The 18,927-nt window shown below is 42.8% G+C and overlaps 2 protein-coding genes across 2 annotated transcripts; one reads left to right on the forward strand and one right to left on the reverse strand.

Annotated features, from left to right (window-relative positions):
- Positions 1-9,942: 9,942 nt before the first annotated feature.
- Positions 9,943-12,700, reverse strand: LOC308084276 (trypsin-1). Its single transcript, XM_080426840.1, has 6 exons — positions 12,653-12,700; positions 12,359-12,506; positions 11,375-11,625; positions 10,625-10,761; positions 10,320-10,421; positions 9,943-10,011 (listed from the first exon to the last, which is right to left on the reverse strand). The coding sequence occupies exons 1-6, from the start codon at positions 12,690-12,692 to the stop codon at positions 9,964-9,966; spliced, it is 726 nt and encodes a 241-aa protein (XP_080282966.1). The 5' UTR covers positions 12,693-12,700; the 3' UTR covers positions 9,943-9,963.
- Positions 12,701-15,355: 2,655 nt separating this feature from the next.
- LOC308084283 (trypsin-1-like) lies at positions 15,356-17,942 on the forward strand. Its single transcript, XM_080426848.1, has 6 exons — positions 15,356-15,446; positions 15,594-15,741; positions 16,091-16,341; positions 16,671-16,807; positions 17,058-17,159; positions 17,810-17,942. Exons 1-6 carry the CDS (start codon positions 15,407-15,409, stop codon positions 17,855-17,857), a joined length of 726 nt encoding a protein of 241 aa, XP_080282974.1. The 5' UTR covers positions 15,356-15,406; the 3' UTR covers positions 17,858-17,942.
- Positions 17,943-18,927: the final 985 nt, after the last annotated feature.

The raw sequence follows: 18,927 nt of genomic DNA on the forward strand, positions 1-18,927 counted from the left end.
TTGGGATATTATCATATATTTCGTCATGACTATTGCATAGTAAAATGTTCATATTGCGACAGCTCTACAACAGAACAGAAAAAATATTGAAGAAAGAGAGAGAACATTAAACGTACTGAGGTGTGGATGGTCTTCAGGTTCCTGTTTAATAGAAATGGCACTGGCTGAGTCTAGAGAGTTCATCTTCACCTTTAGTCTGGACTTCACACACTTGTCTGAAATGAAGGAATTGAATAAGGACTTTAGGGTTCCATGGTTCTACTTCCCCTAAAAAGGTGATCATTGGGTATTATTAATATATGAGGAAGAATGTTTTTCCAAAAATTGTACAGTAAGTGTTAAAATGTTATTTGTATGTGGACAAAACCCACCAGTTCATCCAGTATACCTGGTTGGCACCTTACCACCACCCACCTGACCAAGTCCCTTCCCTCCTCCTACATGACCACCCCCACGTGTGTCGTTTTCCTACCCGATCGTAGTAACTTCGCAACGCCCCCTTCTGTGACGCACGCGGAACTGCTTCGCCCCTAACCACTGCGTCTCATTGCCTCTTACTCAAGTCCACTAGAGTCGGCGCGCCTCCAACGTTGTAACTGTTATTTGCCTAACTACTTCCTCTTCCTAACTTAAAGGGATTCTAAGTAACTTTAAGCCTACATTTTAAAATATTTATATATATATATTTTGCATTTTTTCCCCTCTATCAGCCACTGTGTAATGATGCTGGGGTGTTTTCCTGCATTGAAACACAGTCCTCTTTCTGAAATCCGTATTTTCCCTACTATTTATGTTTTGACATCCGGGTATCCAGCTCTGTCCGGGACGTAAATGAAACGCACGCATGTGCGTGTCCGTGTGAACTGTCCTATCAGCGTCCTCGCTCAATGTCCATTGGATGGAGATCTGTGCTGAACTGAAGTTGATGTTGATGCTCTGAGGAGAGGACGCTGGCGCTGGTTGTTCGCCGCTTCTCCAACGGAGCTAGTCTAGGGCTAGTTTAAGACTAGTTTTACATTCGATTTAGATTGTATTTACCTATGACTTATTACCGTAGCTTTGTCACAGACTTTTTGAGAGTTTCTACGAGTCTGTGCGGTTGGTTTGCTTACCTGCCCGTCCATTACATCAACTGGTGGCGGATTAGTGACGGTTCGGTAGCCACTTTGTGTGGACGTTTTGTCCCTGTCCAGCGCTGCTGCGAGGATTCATCCCGGGCTCCTCAGCCCCGGAGCGGTTAGGCCTTTGTCGCCTGGGACCGCATCATCCACAGCCATACCAACAAGCGGCTGATCGCTGCAGCGAAGCTACCGTTCCAGTCCTCCATTCCTGTCCTGAGCCTTGGACCACGTTGGCTCTCTCCAGCGCTACTGTGCGAGATTCTATCCCGGGCTGCCCCTCAGCCCCGGAGCGGTTAGGCCTTCGTTGCCTGGGACCGCACTACTCTCCACAGCCAGCCGGCTGCCAGCCAGCAGCCCCCAGCGCGCCGGTTAGCCTAGCAAACGGCTAAAACTGTTCAGGACTTACATCCTGACCGGCATGATGCAGCAATATTCCATCTCGCGCCTGCTGGAACTAAATAAACACACCATCCCAGCCTGTGTTTCATTCATCAAAAAACTTGGACTCCTTCGCCGACCACGCTACATCCACAGAAGCACCCGCCGTCAGTTTGTTTACCTGCTGCCCGGCCACCATATTCCTTCCTTCCACACAGCTGTTCGCACCGTCGCTACTGTGACGCGTCATCAGAGCTCTGACGCTCCTCTGGTATGTAACACTGGAAACACCGCGAGAGTGCTGCAGACCAGGCAGCTGCATGGAAAACATGGAGTGGATTTAAATGGAAAATGTGGAATGGATCTGCATGGAAAACGAGGAGTGGATCTCCGTGTACTACGACCACTACAGAGATTCATCATTTCACCAACAGTTAAACTGGAACTTTTCAACACACAATCCCTCACACTTAAATCATCACTCATAAATGAACACATACTGGACAAGGACTTAGACCTCATGTGCCTCACAGAGACCTGGCACCCACCTGAGGTTTATTCAACTTTGAATAAAGCCTGTCCTCCCGGCTATAGCTATATTCAAAAAGCACGCAGCACTGGTCGGGTGGGTGGTGGCTTAGCCATTTTTCACAAAAATGAGCTGGAACTAACATCTCTCCCCCTCCCCCCACCATCCTCATTTGAATGCCTTGCAGTCAAATGTAAACCACCTTTCAATCTTACAATACTACTCATCTACCGCCCACCCAAACTGAAACCAAATTCAGTTTTCATCTCGGAAATACACGACCTCCTCACATCACTCTGCACTACATCCCCCAACATCCTAATTCTCGGTGACGTGAACATCCACGTAGACAACCCCTCCTCCCCTTTTGCATCTGAGTTTTTACAACTACTGGACTGCCTTAACCTCTCACAACACATCCATGTCCCCACACACATAAAGGGGCACACATTAGATCTAGTTATCACTGACTCAGCCCCGGTTAGTAACATACTAGTTTACGAAATGGGCGTGTCCGACCACAAGGTCATTTCCATGGAACTGCCATTTCCACCCTCCCACACCAAACCCAAACGTGAAATCCACTTCAGAAACTTCAAACACATCAACCCGGACACCTTGACCTTGGACCTCCATCATCTCGCCTCTGCAACCCATTCATCAGCAAATGAATCGGTGGACTACTACAACCAATCCCTGAGCAGGCTCCTTGACATTCACGCCCCAATAAAATCAAGAACAGTCACATTCTCACGCTCAGCTCCATGGTTCACCAGCGAGCTGCGGAAAATGAAGGCTGCTGGGCGTGTCCTAGAACGGCGGCTCAAGACCTCAGGGCTCACGGTTCATAAAATGGCCTACAGGGAACACCAAAAGGCCTACACTAAGTCCCTCAGAGACGCTCAGTCCAACTTCTACTCAAACATCATCAATAACAGTCCCGGCAACTCAAAACAGCTTTTCTCAACCATAAATCACTTCCTAAAACCTCAACCCCCTTCAAACAGAGCCATCACTGCAGAACAGTGCAACAACTTCATGGTCTTCTTCAAAACCAAAGTTGACACTATCCGTTCCTCCCTCTCCGGCCCCCCCACTCCATCTGCTCCAACTGCCATCCCACAGTCTGGGGCCTCCCAGCCTCTCTGCTGCTTTTCTCCCACCACGCAGCAAGAGTTTGAGGACACCATCAGCCGGATGAAGCCTTCCACATGCACCCTGGACCCCTTTCCCACAGCCCTGGTCAAATTACACATCCAAGCCATAAGCCCCCTGATCACCAAAGCAATAAACCACTCCCTACAGTCCGGTCACGTTCCATCAGCTCTAAAAACGGCCATTATCACTCCCCTCCTCAAAAAACCCACCTTAGACCCGGACGTTCTCGCAAATTACAGGCCCATCTCTAACCTACCATTCCTCTCCAAAGTGTTGGAAAAAATAGTCGCCACCCAACTGCAACACCACCTCAACAACAACAACATCTCCGAAAAATTCCAGTCTGGTTTCCGCTCCGCTCACAGTACTGAAACAGCACTGGTCAGGGTCACCAACGACATCCTCACTGCTTCTGACAATGGCTCCCCCTCCCTCCTCATCCTTCTGGACCTCACTGCAGCTTTTGACACTGTTGATCACACCATCCTCCTCAATCGTCTCCACTCCACCATCGGACTCTGTGACACCTCCCTGGACTGGTTCCGGTCCTACCTGACCGGAAGGACTGAGTGTGTCTCCATGGGAGGTGCTCATTCCCCCACCCAACCCGTCACTTGTGGTGTACCCCAAGGATCCGTGCTTGGCCCCACCCTATTCACCCTGTATATGCTCCCCCTCGGCCGTGTCATCAGCAGGCATGGACTATCATTCCATTGCTATGCTGATGACACACAGCTCTACATAAAAATGGACCCCCCCTGTCCCCCCCGCTCTGCAGTCCCACTGTCATCCCTGTCACCATCACCTTCATCCACAATCACCATCTGCCTGGAGGAGATAAAGGCGTGGATGAAACAAAACTTTCTACAACTCAACAGCTCCAAAACCGAGGCCATTCTCATCGGCACCCCACACCAAGTTAAATCATCCCCCATAACAAGCATCACCTTCACCGGCCAGGACCTTCCCCTCTCATCAGTTGTCACCAACCTGGGCGTCAAAATGGACCCCTGCCTCAACTATGAGACCCACATCAAACACCTCTGCAAAACATCCTTCTTCCACCTTAGAAATATAGCTAAACTCCGCCCCACCCTCACTCTTCCTGATGCCGAAAAGTTGGTCCACGCCTTTGTCTCCTCCAGGTTGGACTACTGTAATGCACTTCTCGTCGGGATCCCTAGCAAGAGCCTTCAAAAGCTCCAATACGTACAGAACAGCGCTGCTAGGATCCTGACGAGAGTGCGCAAATACGAGCACATCACCCCCATTCTCAAATCACTGCACTGGCTTCCCATCTCCTCCCGGACAGAATTCAAAATCACCCTGTTAACACACCAGTGTATCTACGGAAATGCCCCCCCCTACCTCAAGGAATTGATTGAACCACAAACCGCCACCCGCAGCCTCCGCTCCGGAAATACCAACAAGCTGAAGGAACGGCACACCAACCTCCGCACTATGGGAGATCGAGCTTTCTGTGCAGCTGCCCCCCGGCTGTGGAACTCACTCCCAGACCATATCAGAGCTCCTCAGACTGTGAACACTTTTAAGAGAGCACTAAAAACCTACCATTTTAACAAAGCATTTGGTTAGCTTTTTAAGCCGGTTTTAATAACCCTGCCTCTCCTTTTTTAAACGTGCTTTTAAACTTGTTTTTAACCTGTTTATACTTTTTGATTATTGCAAATGGTTTTCTTTATCTTGTTTTATTATGTACTGTAGCACTTTGAGGTTTGTTTCAAATGTAAAGTGCAATACAAATAAAATGTATTATTATTATTATTATTAATGTTCTGTGATTGACAGCGAAGGTTGGCCAATCAGGTGGCGAGTTCAAGTGAAACCGAATGGAACCGAGTCCAGCCTGAGTGCACCCGAGCAAAAACGAGCGGCAGCCATCTTGTCTATGCGCTATTTTTTGTTTGGGTTTTAAAACTTGAAACCGCTGTCAAACTTATTTTTTGAGGGACGGAATTTACTTTTAAGATATCGTTTGGATAGAATTTAGTTGTTTAACTTCATATATGTGGTCAATTAATCATGTCAGAGCCTATTTAAAAATAAAAATACAGAGAACCGGCAGGGGCGGGCAGTGACACGCATTGTATCCGTATAAAGCAACCTATTTTCGGTATGGCCCGTTCAGAAGTCCCCCCTGCGTCACCCCCTGGTGGTCGGGGAAACAAACTGCTGATGAGGAGGGGAGGGAGTGGAGGGGCGGTGTTTGACAACAGTTTTTTTCTTTTTTTGATCTCTGAAGTTGCCTAGAATCCCTTTAATGGCTGTAGTCTGTTCTCACCAAGTGGGCCGAGTGGTCCGCTTCGCTGGTCTCGACAAAAACTATGCCCAAACCTAACCTTAATCCTAATAAAATAATGTGCGACACAATTTAGATTAGATAAATAATAATTAACGTTGCACGCCACAGAACCATGTGGTATTTAGGGATAGGACGATAATCGTTATTATCGTTTATCGTGATAAAAAACGCTCACAATAATCGTATCGCAGAGATTTTAATTTATCGTGAAATTGTCCTCCGTCATACACTGGGATCAATTCAGCTTTGCTGAGCTGCATATCCGGTACCACTTAAACCCTGTAGGATTGGTAAAACACACCTGTAAAAGGACGTACTTGATACAGTCTTTTTTTCACTCTCTAAATCTCTTTGCCAAAAATAGCCGATCTACAAGCTCACAACACGTCGCGTTGCGTCGCGTTCCAGGGGACCCCCCAGCAAAATGTACAGCATCAAAATTACTGTAACCAGTTTAAACCTAATTTATATACAGTACGTAGGTGATCTGAAAATAGCAGATCTACAAGGTATTGAATAATGATGCATCCCGATGAGACACATTGAGCCCGATTCACTAAGCTGTTTACGCCCATATTTTTTACGTAAAGGAATTTACGCAACTTCCAATGTTAGTAGTCTGATCCATTCATTCTTTTGTCTGTGAATTTTGCGGGAGGCTCGCTCTTTCTCACGTCTGCTCGGAGGCAGACTTACACATAGGACCAAAGCTTTGGTATGTCATTAGAATGCATTATTCTTCATGAAAAATCTATTACAATAGTGCCAAACCTCAAATAAAATATGTATGTGCCCAACATTTGTCAACACATAGATAAAAAAAAGATATAGGCCTATGGTCCTATGTCAAACGATCTATTGCTTGTATGCATATTATAGACATGATGCAAATTCAACAGATTTTTTTTTCCTTTTCAGCATTTAGAGCTGAATTAATATTCCCACTGCGTGTTTGCCGTTTTTGTAAAATTGTGATGTAACAATAAAGTTTACACACTATATAATTTGAAAATTAAGGAGAAAACATTTGTCAATTGATAATAACAGCAGACAGGTGAGTTTGGAGCTAAACTGTCAATTTGCAGCCCATGAACAAGACAGAAAGATCATTTCCAATGCCATGCATTGCCTGGATGGTCATTCTAGGTCTGACACAATACAGCATGACAGATGTTTAGTTGGTAGGATAAGGATTCAAGGTGCATGAAGAAGACATGGAGCTCTAACTTCACTTGACAATCACATTAACATTACAGACAGACTCTGTCTGACAGAGTAAAGATACTACTGGTGGTTTACAGCAGTGGTTCTTATAGTGGAGTCCGGGGACCCCCAGGGGTACTTGAGGGGGTTCCAGGGGGTCCCCAGCTAAATGATGGACAGGAACCAAATGGACCCTTATGGGTCTGTAACTCTAAGAGTGACCATATGGACCCTGACGGGTCCATTTGGTTCCATTTGTACACTCTCAGAGTTAAATTAACATTGATTTTACGATACGAATTGGGGTCCCAGAGGTATAAATGCCATTAAATGGGGGTCCGGAGCCTAATGCATGTCAACCTGGGGGTCCTTGAAATTAAAATGGTAGAGAATCACTGCTAGAGAGCCGTAAAAACCTTCTCTTATGGGGGTTGTAGTGGCCCCCACCGAAAGATGGTCAAGACTTCAACTGATGATTGTGAATTTATAAAAATCCAAAGACCAACGTAAGAACTGACAAGACAGTACAAAAACACAAGCAAAAATACTCTTAAGTTTCCCATATTTTGTGGCAGAACAACAGTTGGCTTTTTCTTTCAAACCATAACATTACCATAAGCTCCAAATGTACATAAAGGCACATTCAAAACTGTACTGAAAGTGCTTTTTAACATGGCTTTGACCTAGCTGTAGTATACAACCCTCGTAGACGTATTTATGATTGAAAACGTCAGAATCATAAATACGTCTACGAGGGTTGTATACTACAGCTAGCTTTGACCATCAGTCAGCATTACTGTAATTACTTTACAATGAATTAAGGCACAATATGACTTCAACATCATCACATCTAATGAACTCGTTTTCCTTTCATAGCAGCTGTTTTTAACTCAATATAACATAATGAAATGCCCTTTTTAACGTTTTTTAAGTGCATAAACTGACATGAAATAATTACGTTTTTAAACCAAAGAGCATGAAATACTGTAACATCAAATACCTTCCTTTACAATGCACAATTCAAACCTTTCATTTTCAAAACACTTTACAGAAAGAGTAGCAAACTAAACTCTGGTTTAACTAGTTATCATCCATAGCACCATACACCTTTGCAGAAATACATTTCTTTCATTCAAAGTCCTTCAATAAAACCCATTATGCTGAAAAGGATGTAGCCCTGGTTCAGAGCGTTAGTGGCGTTAAAGCGAAGCCACTAACGCTCTGAACCAGGGCTAAAAAGGATGTAAACAATTCAACAATGCATTTTTAGCAATAGTCCTCTGTCCTTTATATCCTGTGTTGTTTTGTATGTAGCAAGCACAGTCCATGGCTACTAACCTTATGCCTCTTCGGGGGGTGCTAAAACTATAATTGATCATCTCAAAAGATAAACAATATGCGATCTTTTTGCAGCAAAGAGCAGCACATGTGTCTCCACCATAGAGGTATAATATAACGGTCTCCACACTGCTGTTGTGTCATCTGTGTGTTGCCGCGTAGGTAGTAACGTCATCCAAAACTATTTTCAAAATAAAAGTATTTGGCTCAAAACACAAAATAAAAGGATAACAACTTAAAGCATTCACCCAGGATATATAATATTTTAGTGCAAAACGTATTTGGGTTTTTTACAGGGGTCACTGGCTTTTCAAATGGGGGTCCGCGGGGTAATAAGTGTCAATTTGGGGGTCCTTGACATGAACAAGTTTGAGAACCACTGGTTTACATGATACGTTTGCTTTGCACCTCATTGCTTATTATGGAGATTATCCACTGTAATGATGTAGCATTGATGTAACTATAGGGTTACCATGACAATAGTGACGTCAACAACAACAAAACCATACACTAATGCTATGGAGGTAGCCCTGAAACATGACTGTCATGGAACCGAGAGTTCCTGGTTTAGAGTGGTGTTCGATTTTTTTACATTGCAAACTCTCACATGTACATAAACGTTCAGAAGTGCTTTATACCCCTGAGCCACGGATGTTACAAGTTGATCCGTTCCGCGATAAGTACCCGTATCAGAGTGCAATACACATCTCAACCATTAGTGTCGCATGGTTGAAAGCATCGGAGAACATTTGGAGAAAATGGCCGGCGATCGGATTAAAATGCTTGCGGAACTCGGCTCCGCCTCGTTCCTGACCGCATCACTGGCGTGCCAATAACGACGGTAAAGCACACCCTCTCGTGTAATATTGCTTAATTTAAATAGCAGATCAACAAGCTCACAACGTTTCACAATGTGACGTATCTATGAATTGTCCAAGCCACAGGTTCTTTTTAATGTTTTTAATTTAAAAATAGAAATGTTTTTCATTGACACAATTGTAACCTTTAGGTCAGCTCACATGTTTGTCACTCCTGAAACTGTCCCTCCATTATGTCATGCTGTCCTTGATAATTTTTTTCCCATATCTCTGCCGTTACTCTCTGGTATTGTTAAGCACCTGCGACCCACTATACGTGTCCCTTTGATACCATTCCCTCTCGTCTCCTTAAGTAATTGATGCTATAGGGCCCAGTGTGCTATTTATTATTAATAATTGCCTTTCCTCAGGATGCCATCTCCTAACTCCCATTCCTTTCAAAGGTCGTAGAAAAAGTGGTCTACGCCAAGTTCCAGTTGTTTTACCACCATTAACATCCATGAAAAATGTCAGTCTGGATTCAAGCCTGGCCACAGTAGGCCTACTGAAACCGTTCTTTTAAAAGTCTATTACGACCTACTCTTAACAGTTGATTCTGGTATTACTGCTGTCCTAGTGCAGTTAGATTTGACCAAAGCCTTGACACGATCGACGATGGAATTTTATTAGATGCTGTGTTGTATAGCACTTTGGTTGGCCTCGGTCATTGTAAAAAGTGCTCTATAAATAAAATTTGAGTTAAGTTGAGTTGAGTTGACGTATTGTGAGCTTGAAGATTGGCTATTTTTTTGGTGAAGAGTTTTGGTGTAGAAGGGAAAAAAGAGCCGACCAAGTAGAGCTGACCCCTGTCAACTAAGTATTATTTATAGAGGTTTTAAGTGAAATACACTGCAGGCAAATGATATGCAGATTGTACACATTCCAATTTGCTATAATAATGTAATATGAATGGGAGACAATCATATATTTGGGGAGTAAAAACACAATGAAAACACAACAAAGTCAATTTTAAGTCTGAAATACTTTATTGTGCAAGATGAAAAGGTATGACGGCTGAGGTGATGGTAGTTGTAACATACAGAGGTAGGACCAGACTTAAGAGCTGGCCATGGTTTGCTCCAGCCAGTCGTTGAACAGGCACACCTGAAAATGGACACAGAAAGGTTTAGCATATACTCAGCTGGCGTTTGATAGATATTCATAGGGTACAGTTGTGTATTGTACTGTTATGATTCAAGGTGCCAGAGTTTTATTTCTCATTTCTCAGTAATATTCTTGTATTTAGAGCTTCCTCAACATTGTGAATAACATGTATAACTCTAACACTAATTCTAGATACACCTCAAAAACATATTAGCTCTTGCACGTTCCTTGATTTTATGAATGGCATGTCTCTATTCTATGAATAAAGATACACAACTCATAAATAAGACATTTGAGGCATACTGTACCTTGGCGTAGACACCAGGGTTGCCCTTCTCAGCACAACCGTATCCCCAGGACACAACACCCTGCAGCTCACCATTACACACGACAGGGCCACCAGAGTCACCCTGAGAGAGAGAGAGGGACAGAGAGAAACAAAAGAGAAAGAGGAGGAAAGTGGAACAAGACATAAATTAATTTCTCAATACAATTCAACATCAACATCAATATTGTGAAAGGAAAGACCACTAGGCTGACACACTGCTTTACTATTCAGATGCATTGGTGGAGAAGGAGGACCTCTGCAGGTGAACCTTGTTGACTACAGTACCTGGCAAGAGTCCTTGCCTCCCTCCAGGTATCCAGCACAGAACATGGCGTCAGTGATCATGCCAGGGTAGGCGTTGTCACAGTCCTCAAAAGACAGGATGGGAAGGTCCAGGCACTGCAGCTTGTCACTGTCATCATCTGTGGGGGTACATACAGGTCAAAGTGGAAATGGTTAAAAACAACAGAGGAAAATTAAATCCTAATCAATGCTTTGTCAAAGCGTAAATTGCATTAAGGATGAATTATGATTATATTTGGTTTTCATGTCAATGTTTCTAAAGCAGATTATTATGAAGATGATGAAGAGTAAAGAAGAGGGATCTTTCACTCGCTTCCCCCCCCCCCCCCCCCCTTCTGAATTCCCATAGACGTGTTTAATATCGCGTCAAAAAAGATCTGTGTTCCAAAAATAAACAAATGATCCCGGCGGTTTTACTCTTATGGATATGAAGCATCAACTGACGGTGATAAAATGCTAATGTTACTTCGGCCGAAATAGTTACATTTTTGCCAGAAATGGACTGTATCAAATATGAGTGACTGACTATCATAAACGATACAGAGCCTTCTCCCTGACAATATCACCGAGACAGTTTGTTTATTTTTGGACCCCAATTCTTATATGAGGCGATTCTAAGATGACCCAGTGTTATTCTCCATAGAGAAATTACTCTACGACCCAGGGGATGAACGAGTGACGTCAGGACTTCTGTACTCTATGGAGAGATTTTTAAACAGGTGATATACTCACAGTAGCTCTGGGTGTTGCCCCAGCCAGAGACTAAGCACATGGTGCCAGCGGGGGCACAGGAAGTGGGCAGAGCCACAGCCTGCACATACTGGTTGAGGGTGGCGGGCTTGCTCAGCTTGATCAGCATGATGTCATTGTTGATGTTGTAGGAGCTGTAGTTGGGGTGACGGATGACACGGGAGGAGGAGATCCACTGCTCGGTACCCTCATCGACCTCGATGTGGTGCTCGCCAAGACGAACCTGAACGCGGCTGGAAAAGAGACGGAGGCGTGAGAAAGTTTAAGCTCAGGTTATAGTTGCTCTCCACTTAGTACGTTATTTTAATCAATAAGTACGTTGAGTGCATGAGTATGTTATGTATGATAGAATAGAACTGGAACATCTGCAGTGTTTGCAGGTTGTCTCCCTTTGAGAATGTTTTACCCTACATATTAACAAATGATAGAAACATAAGAACACGAAAATAATGCATTTAATTCAAAGGGTAAGGATGATTTTACACAAATGCATACTGTAATATAACTACATATAATTAATAAATAAACTGTTTATATCACAAAATAATATTTGCAAATGACAGTATTTGTAGAAATATTGGTGACAAGAAAGAGGCAGGGGAGGTTTAATCAGTAGGGGCAGTGTGGGCAGGGTATCAAGGCCATTGTGGCCTCAGGACGTATCAGGGGCCATGGCCTTCATGGCTTGTATGAAATTCCTGCCCTGGATTGTATATTTTATATCAATAATTGATGGTATTTTTATTGTGATTTTACTCTTCTATGATTGAATCTTACCGTACGTCTAATGCCCTTTATCTGTAACTTAAACTGACATGCTGTCTCTGGTGCCTGAATTCCTCTGTGGGATCAACAGAGTGATCTACAGTATATCTTTCCAAAATCAAAATAAAATTCAACCTAGACAAAACATTTAATAAAATATAAAATATAAAATTAAATAAGAAATATCAAGTGTTGTCTTACGACTTGTAGCAGTGAGCAGCAGACACAACCCAGTTCTCGTTGACCAGGGAGCCACCACAGAAGTGGTAGCCAGAGTTCAGAGACACCTGATGGGGCTGGGAGTGTTTCTCACACTCATATCCTCCGACGATCTTGTCCTCCTCTGCAACTGTAAACACAAATGGAATACGTTATTAGATATTTTGTCCTCCATAAACAGAAGGGATGTCTAAACAGTTAGAAACCAGTTGAACATACAAATAAGTCACTTAAATATGTTAGGTAAGTGTCTTTAGGATCTAGGCCTATACTCACAAGCAGCTCCGATGAGCAGAATGAAAACTAGAGACCTCATGGTTGCTGTGTGATTCTGTGGATGAGAGGACTTCACCTGGACCCCTGGTTTATATGGAGAGGTCAGTCCCTCCCTACATTGGTCAGTCCCTACAGTCAGTCCCTCCAGGACACTCCCCACACACTTGGTGGACCAATCAGGATGATCAGATAAAATTCAACAATTTGTATAATTTGATGATGGTTTTTAAGGAAATGAATAGTCACTTCAGCCATTTCTGAAATAAGCAAATACATTCCTAGAAATGTGTGCATTCTTACTACTTAGCTACCCTGAAGGAGGCAGTTGCTTCTGCCGTAACGTTGTTTTTTATCTAGTTCTCTGTTCATAACATTTCTGTCTCTTGAATAGTAATACTAGTTATTGGGATTATTCTGCCGTGGGCCTGCACCCCTACAAGGACTGGTGTGCATAGCAATCCTGACATCACAATTCATATACTTTATTCCCTAATGGCATGAACTCACATTCCTATAGCTACTTTGTTTGGATTAACACATTTGATTATGCAATTATTACATTTTGCTGTGAACAGTTATATATATTATGTAGTAAAATGAGTGGAGTGGACTGTTCAGTGGATCGTACCAGTGGGTACAAAGTGTTCTGGATTAGTCTTGCTTTTGGAAAATGATGCAATTTGTTTTCTTTCTAATCTTGACATGCATGGAGCCACGAGTGGAGTTCTGCAGATGGCCTGGTTCACACACACACACACACACACACACACACACACACACACACACACACACACGCGCGCGCGCACGCGCACGTGCACGTGCACAAACGTACACACGTACGCACGCACGCACACACACACACACACGCACACACACACACACACACACACACACACACACACACACACACACACACACACACACACAGAGACACACACACACACGCACGCACATGCGCACACACACACACACGCACACATGCGCACGTACGTACGCACACACACACAAAATCAGACACACATAATTTTTAATTACAGTATAAGGACCTTTCATGGCATTTCACTGAAATAAATAATAACCTAAAATAAACCTGACTGTTCAGATCCCAAAACTATTACCAATCTTGCAATATAAAAAAAATAGTTTGAGTGTTATTGAAATAATGGGTAAAAAAAAGAAAGAAAAGTATTTATGTTTTTTGTTAAAGTTACAATAGAGTGCAGAATTATTATGGGAGTCTGTAACTGTAGCTCAATTGTGCATTTTCAATCAATTCAATAGTTTAAAGGTGTAGTGAAATGAAAAATATGTTTTTCACACTTTTAGAGCATATCCGTGGTCATCATATGGGCATACCTAACAATAGATGCAAAAAAAAATGAAAAAAACCCATTTTTGTGTATTTTTATATCTAAAGTCCCTAAAAAGCCAATCTTAATTACTTCCTGTAAACGAAAACGTGCTGCGTGATGACATAACGCAGCCTTCATGAATATAAATGAATCTTGATTACATGCACCTGTTTGATTCCCATAGCTGCACGTTCTTCAAACACAGCTGATTTTAATTACAGAGATACTCCGTTTTGAATCTCATTGAAGATGAGTGTATTACTCATTTTAAACTTCATCTGCACACTAAAATATGTATCTGAAAACATTATAGGTTAGAAATAAGCCAGGTAGTAGCAAACGTGCTTCACTGGCCGTCTCTCTCTCACTTGTAAACAAACACTAGCCGTGTTGCGCACGGCTGAAGTGATTGAGATCCAACGTCCCATAGCCTGAACGGATGGGACCTTCTGATTGGTTTAGAGTCGGTTGAGCCGACGTTTCAGACTGAACCTTCAAAATAAAATGACCGAAAATGTCACTGCAGTGCGCCTTTAAAATTCTGTCCCTGGATGTTTAGAATATGATTATATGTTATGCAATATTTTTATTTATTAAGTCAAATACATGTGTCAAACATTTTGCTTCTACAAGCAACAATATTTGCTTTGCTTTAATTGCAAGATAAAACAATTCAGCCTTGAATTTCTATCAATCCACAAAATAATATTTCTTAGGAAGAATTCTAAATGTATTTCCGGCCAGGCAGGCTGATTTCTCAGGTGAAACCATGTCCTGTGTGTGTGTGTGTGTGTGTGTGTGTGTGTGTGTGTGTGTGTGTGTGTGTGTGTGTGTGTGTGTGTGTGTGTGTGTGTGTGTGTGTGTGTGTGTGTGTGTGTGTGTGTGTGTGAACCATGCCGTCTGCAGAACTCTACTCATGGCTCGTAGCTCCATGCATGTCAAGATTAGAAACAAAACAAATAGCATTGTGTTCCTGTTAATTTAATATCTGTTAATTTTACTACATTATTATGCAATTGTTCACAGCATCAAACTGTACCCGTGATACAGAATATCGAAGACCATTTGCAATGCTTGCTAGCTCAAATTTGTTAATCGAAAGTATATGAAAAGTTAATTGAAATGTGAGTTCCTGCCATTACGGAATAAAGTATATTAATTGTTATGTCTAAGAATGCACACACATTATTAATAATTCAAATTACTTACAGAAGCAACACACTTTGGTTATGTCATACTCAGTACAACTGTTTAGTCTAATTGTATCTGATCATCCTGATTGGTCCACCAAGTGTGTGGGGAGTGTCCTGGGGGGACTGACCACTGTAGAGAGGGACTGACCACTCTATATAAACCAGGGGTCCAGGTGAAGTCCTCTCATCCACAGAATCACACAGCAACCATGAGGTCTCTGGTCTTCATTCTGCTCATCGGAGCTGCTTGTGAGTATAGGCCTAGATCCTAAAGACTTACCTTTTTACCAAGACATATTTAAGTAATTTATGTTCAACTGGTTTCTAACTGTTTCGAAGTCCCTTCTGTTTATAGATGACAAAATATCTAATAATGTATTCCATGTTTGTTTACAGTTGCAGAGGAGGACAAGATCGTCGGAGGATATGAGTGTGAGAAACACTCCCAGCCCCATCAGGTGTCTCTGAACTCTGGCTACCACTTCTGTGGTGGCTCCCTGGTCAACGAGAACTGGGTTGTGTCTGCTGCTCACTGCTACAAGTCGTAAGGATACCCTTGATATATTTATAACCATAGTCTGGATTACATCTTGATTAACTGGTGAATCATGAGGCATTTGAAAACCTCAATCAGGAAAACATATTATGCTTATGAGCTTTAGGTGGTACTACTTGTCTACCAGTCTTCCATTTAGACCATGGGGTCTAAATGGAAGAGAAGGGAGTCTACCTGCAACCACTTAATATGTGCTAGTTACATTATATTAACATAGTCAACCATACTTATTAATTAAAATAATTTAGTTTTACTCATTAAATGAGAAAATAAGTACTAAGTGGAGAGGAACTCTAACCGGAGCCTAAACTTTCTCACGCCTCCCTCTCTTTTCCAGCCGCGTTCAGGTTCGTCTTGGCGAGCACCACATCGAGGTTGATGAGGGTACCGAGCAGTGGATCTCCTCCTCCCGTGTCATCCGTCACCCCAACTACAGCTCCTACAACATCAACAATGACATCATGCTGATCAAGCTGAGCAAGCCCGCCACCCTCAACCAGTATGTGCAGGCTGTGGCTCTGCCCACTTCCTGTGCCCCCGCTGGCACCATGTGCAAAGTCTCTGGCTGGGGCAGCACCCAGAGCTACTGTGAGTATAGCAGCTGTTTAAAAAGTTAAGCTCAGTTACCAGTGAACCTGAGAAAAAGTGCATCTAAATGGTCCATAACAATTCAGTTTTGTATGATATTTACACATTATACATTAGGCCTGATCTCTCCATTGTGTTTGTGTGTGTGTGTGTGTGTGTGCGTGTGTGTGTGTGTGTGTGTGTGTGTGTGTGTGTGTGTGTGCGTGTGTGTGTGTGTGTGTGTGTGTGTGTATGTGTGCGTGCGTGCGTGCGTGCGTGCGTGTGTGCGTGTGTGCGTGTCTGTTTCATTGTTTTCAACCATTTCCACTTTGACCCGTATGTACACCCAGATGATGACAGCGACAAGCTGCAGTGCCTGGACATTCCCATCCTGTCTTTTGATGACTGTGACAACGCCTACCCTGGCATGATCACTGACGCCATGTTCTGTGCTGGATATCTGGAGGGAGGCAAGGACTCTTGCCAGGTACTGTAGTCAACAAGGTCCACCAATGTATCTGAATAGTAAAGCATTGTGTTAGAACTGCCTATTGGTCATTCCTTTTATAATATTGATGGTCTTGATGTTGAATTGTATTGAGAAATTAATGTATGTCTTGTTTCACTTTCCTCCTCTTTTTCTTTTTCTTTTCTCTCTCTCTCTCTCCCTCTCTCCCTCCCTCTCTCTCTCTCCCTCTCTCTCTCTCTCTCTCTCACTCTCACTCTCTCTCTCTCAGGGTGACTCTGGTGGCCCTGTCGTGTGTAATGGTGAGCTGCAGGGTGTTGTATCCTGGGGATACGGTTGTGCTGAGAAGGGCAACCCTGGTGTCTACGCTAAGGTACAGTACCTCAAACGTCTTATTTATGAGTTTTGTATTCATAGAATAGAGAATTCAATTCAATTCAATTCAATTCAATTCAATTCAATTCAATTCAATTCAATTCAATTCAATTCAATTCAATTCATGTAAAAAGCTTTATTCATACCTGAGAGGCAATTTGGAGCCTTGCATAGTAGTATGATAAACAATACACCACGGTCAGTTAGTACAAACACTGTGCACAAGGAAACAATATTTTTAGTACAATACGCTTTACCGTACACATCCTCCTATAATTCTACAAAGCTCTGTGTGTGCGGTGTGCGTGCGGTGAGCCCAAAAACTAATCCCGGTTCTCCTCAGTGGCTGGAGCAATTGCTCTGCATTTGCACACAGACATTCACCATTACCATGTGCACGGAACAGCGAAGCCCGTTTTTCGATTTCCCCAAATATCAGCTGTTTATTAGCGTTTTTGTGTTCGCTGGCTCCCGGGTTGCCAAATCATGTGCGTTAAACAAGCGTGGGTGCTCATATCCCCCCACGGGTATGGTCTAGTAATAATAAAGACCTTGAACAATAACAATACAAAACACAAATATACCCTATAAATATAAGTCAAAAGCCAAGCTGAGCATATACTAAATATTTTCTGTCTCCATGTTCAGGTGTGCCTGTTCAACGACTGGCTGGAGCAAACCATGGCCAGCTCCTAAGTCTGATCCTACCTCCTTTAGGACTATCTTACAACTACCATCACCTCAGCCGTCATACCTCAAACACTCTACCTCCAGTATTGCCATCCCACTTTATTTTTTCATCTTGCATAATAAAATCTTTCAGACTTAAATGTAACTTTGTTGGGACTATTTTCATTGTGTTTCTACTTCCCAAATAGTTTCCACGTGCATTTCAGGATTTAACCACTTAAACCGTCTATACTTGTCGTCAGCTTGTAGATCTGCTTGTGAATGCCCAGAATGGGCCTGCCTGGTTTCACTATAGCAGCATTTTCTTTATCATCCAGAGAAGAACGTGTTAGCCTATACAGTATAAAGCTACATAAAACAGTTTCAGAGTTGTGACTTCACTGTTTGTGCCCATTGTACTTTGGAACAAGTGGACATCGGACTAATGGCATGGCACTGAAGCAATGCCCACCACCAGCCCTGAGCCCTGAGCCCTTCACCATGCTCTCACACACCTAACCCCTTTACTTCCCTTTAAATAAACAAGATTCACTCGCCTCTGTGACTGGGTCTCATTGTACTGCTCGCCTTGTGGCTTCACTGACATTGCCTCAACTGTCAGTCAATTAAAGGTCTGCAAAGTATATAGGGTTTAAGTGGTTATGGAACAAAGCATATAAGGCATGGTAAGGTTTTGGTTTCAAGGATGTGGAAAATATGTATAATTAAATTTAATTATGTTTTATAATGAAAGGTCCTTTTTGAGTTACCACACTGCCCCAAACCACCCTCACATTAATATTTTATCTCGTATACACTCTTCTTGTTTTACTTGTCGTAAACATCTTCAGTCAATGCCCTGGGAGATGTGGTGTGTGGTGAAAAATACTTGAAAAGTCATACAAAAACAATTAAGGCACTAGAGCAACTCGGACAGTTATTTTTAGGGTGCAAAAGTAAGACGTTTTGATGTCAATACATCTTTGTCAGGTCATCATGCATGTTGTTCCAGTGCCTTAATTATTTTTGCTGTTATGTGTCCTGCTCCTGTGATGCACCCGAACAGCCTGAACCTGAGGTGTGGTGGAACTCCCTTT

The sequence above is a fragment of the Gymnoscopelus braueri genome, assembly GCF_963280865.1.
Source record: "Gymnoscopelus braueri genome assembly, chromosome: 4".
In the NCBI taxonomy this organism is placed as follows: domain Eukaryota; kingdom Metazoa; phylum Chordata; class Actinopteri; order Myctophiformes; family Myctophidae; genus Gymnoscopelus; species Gymnoscopelus braueri.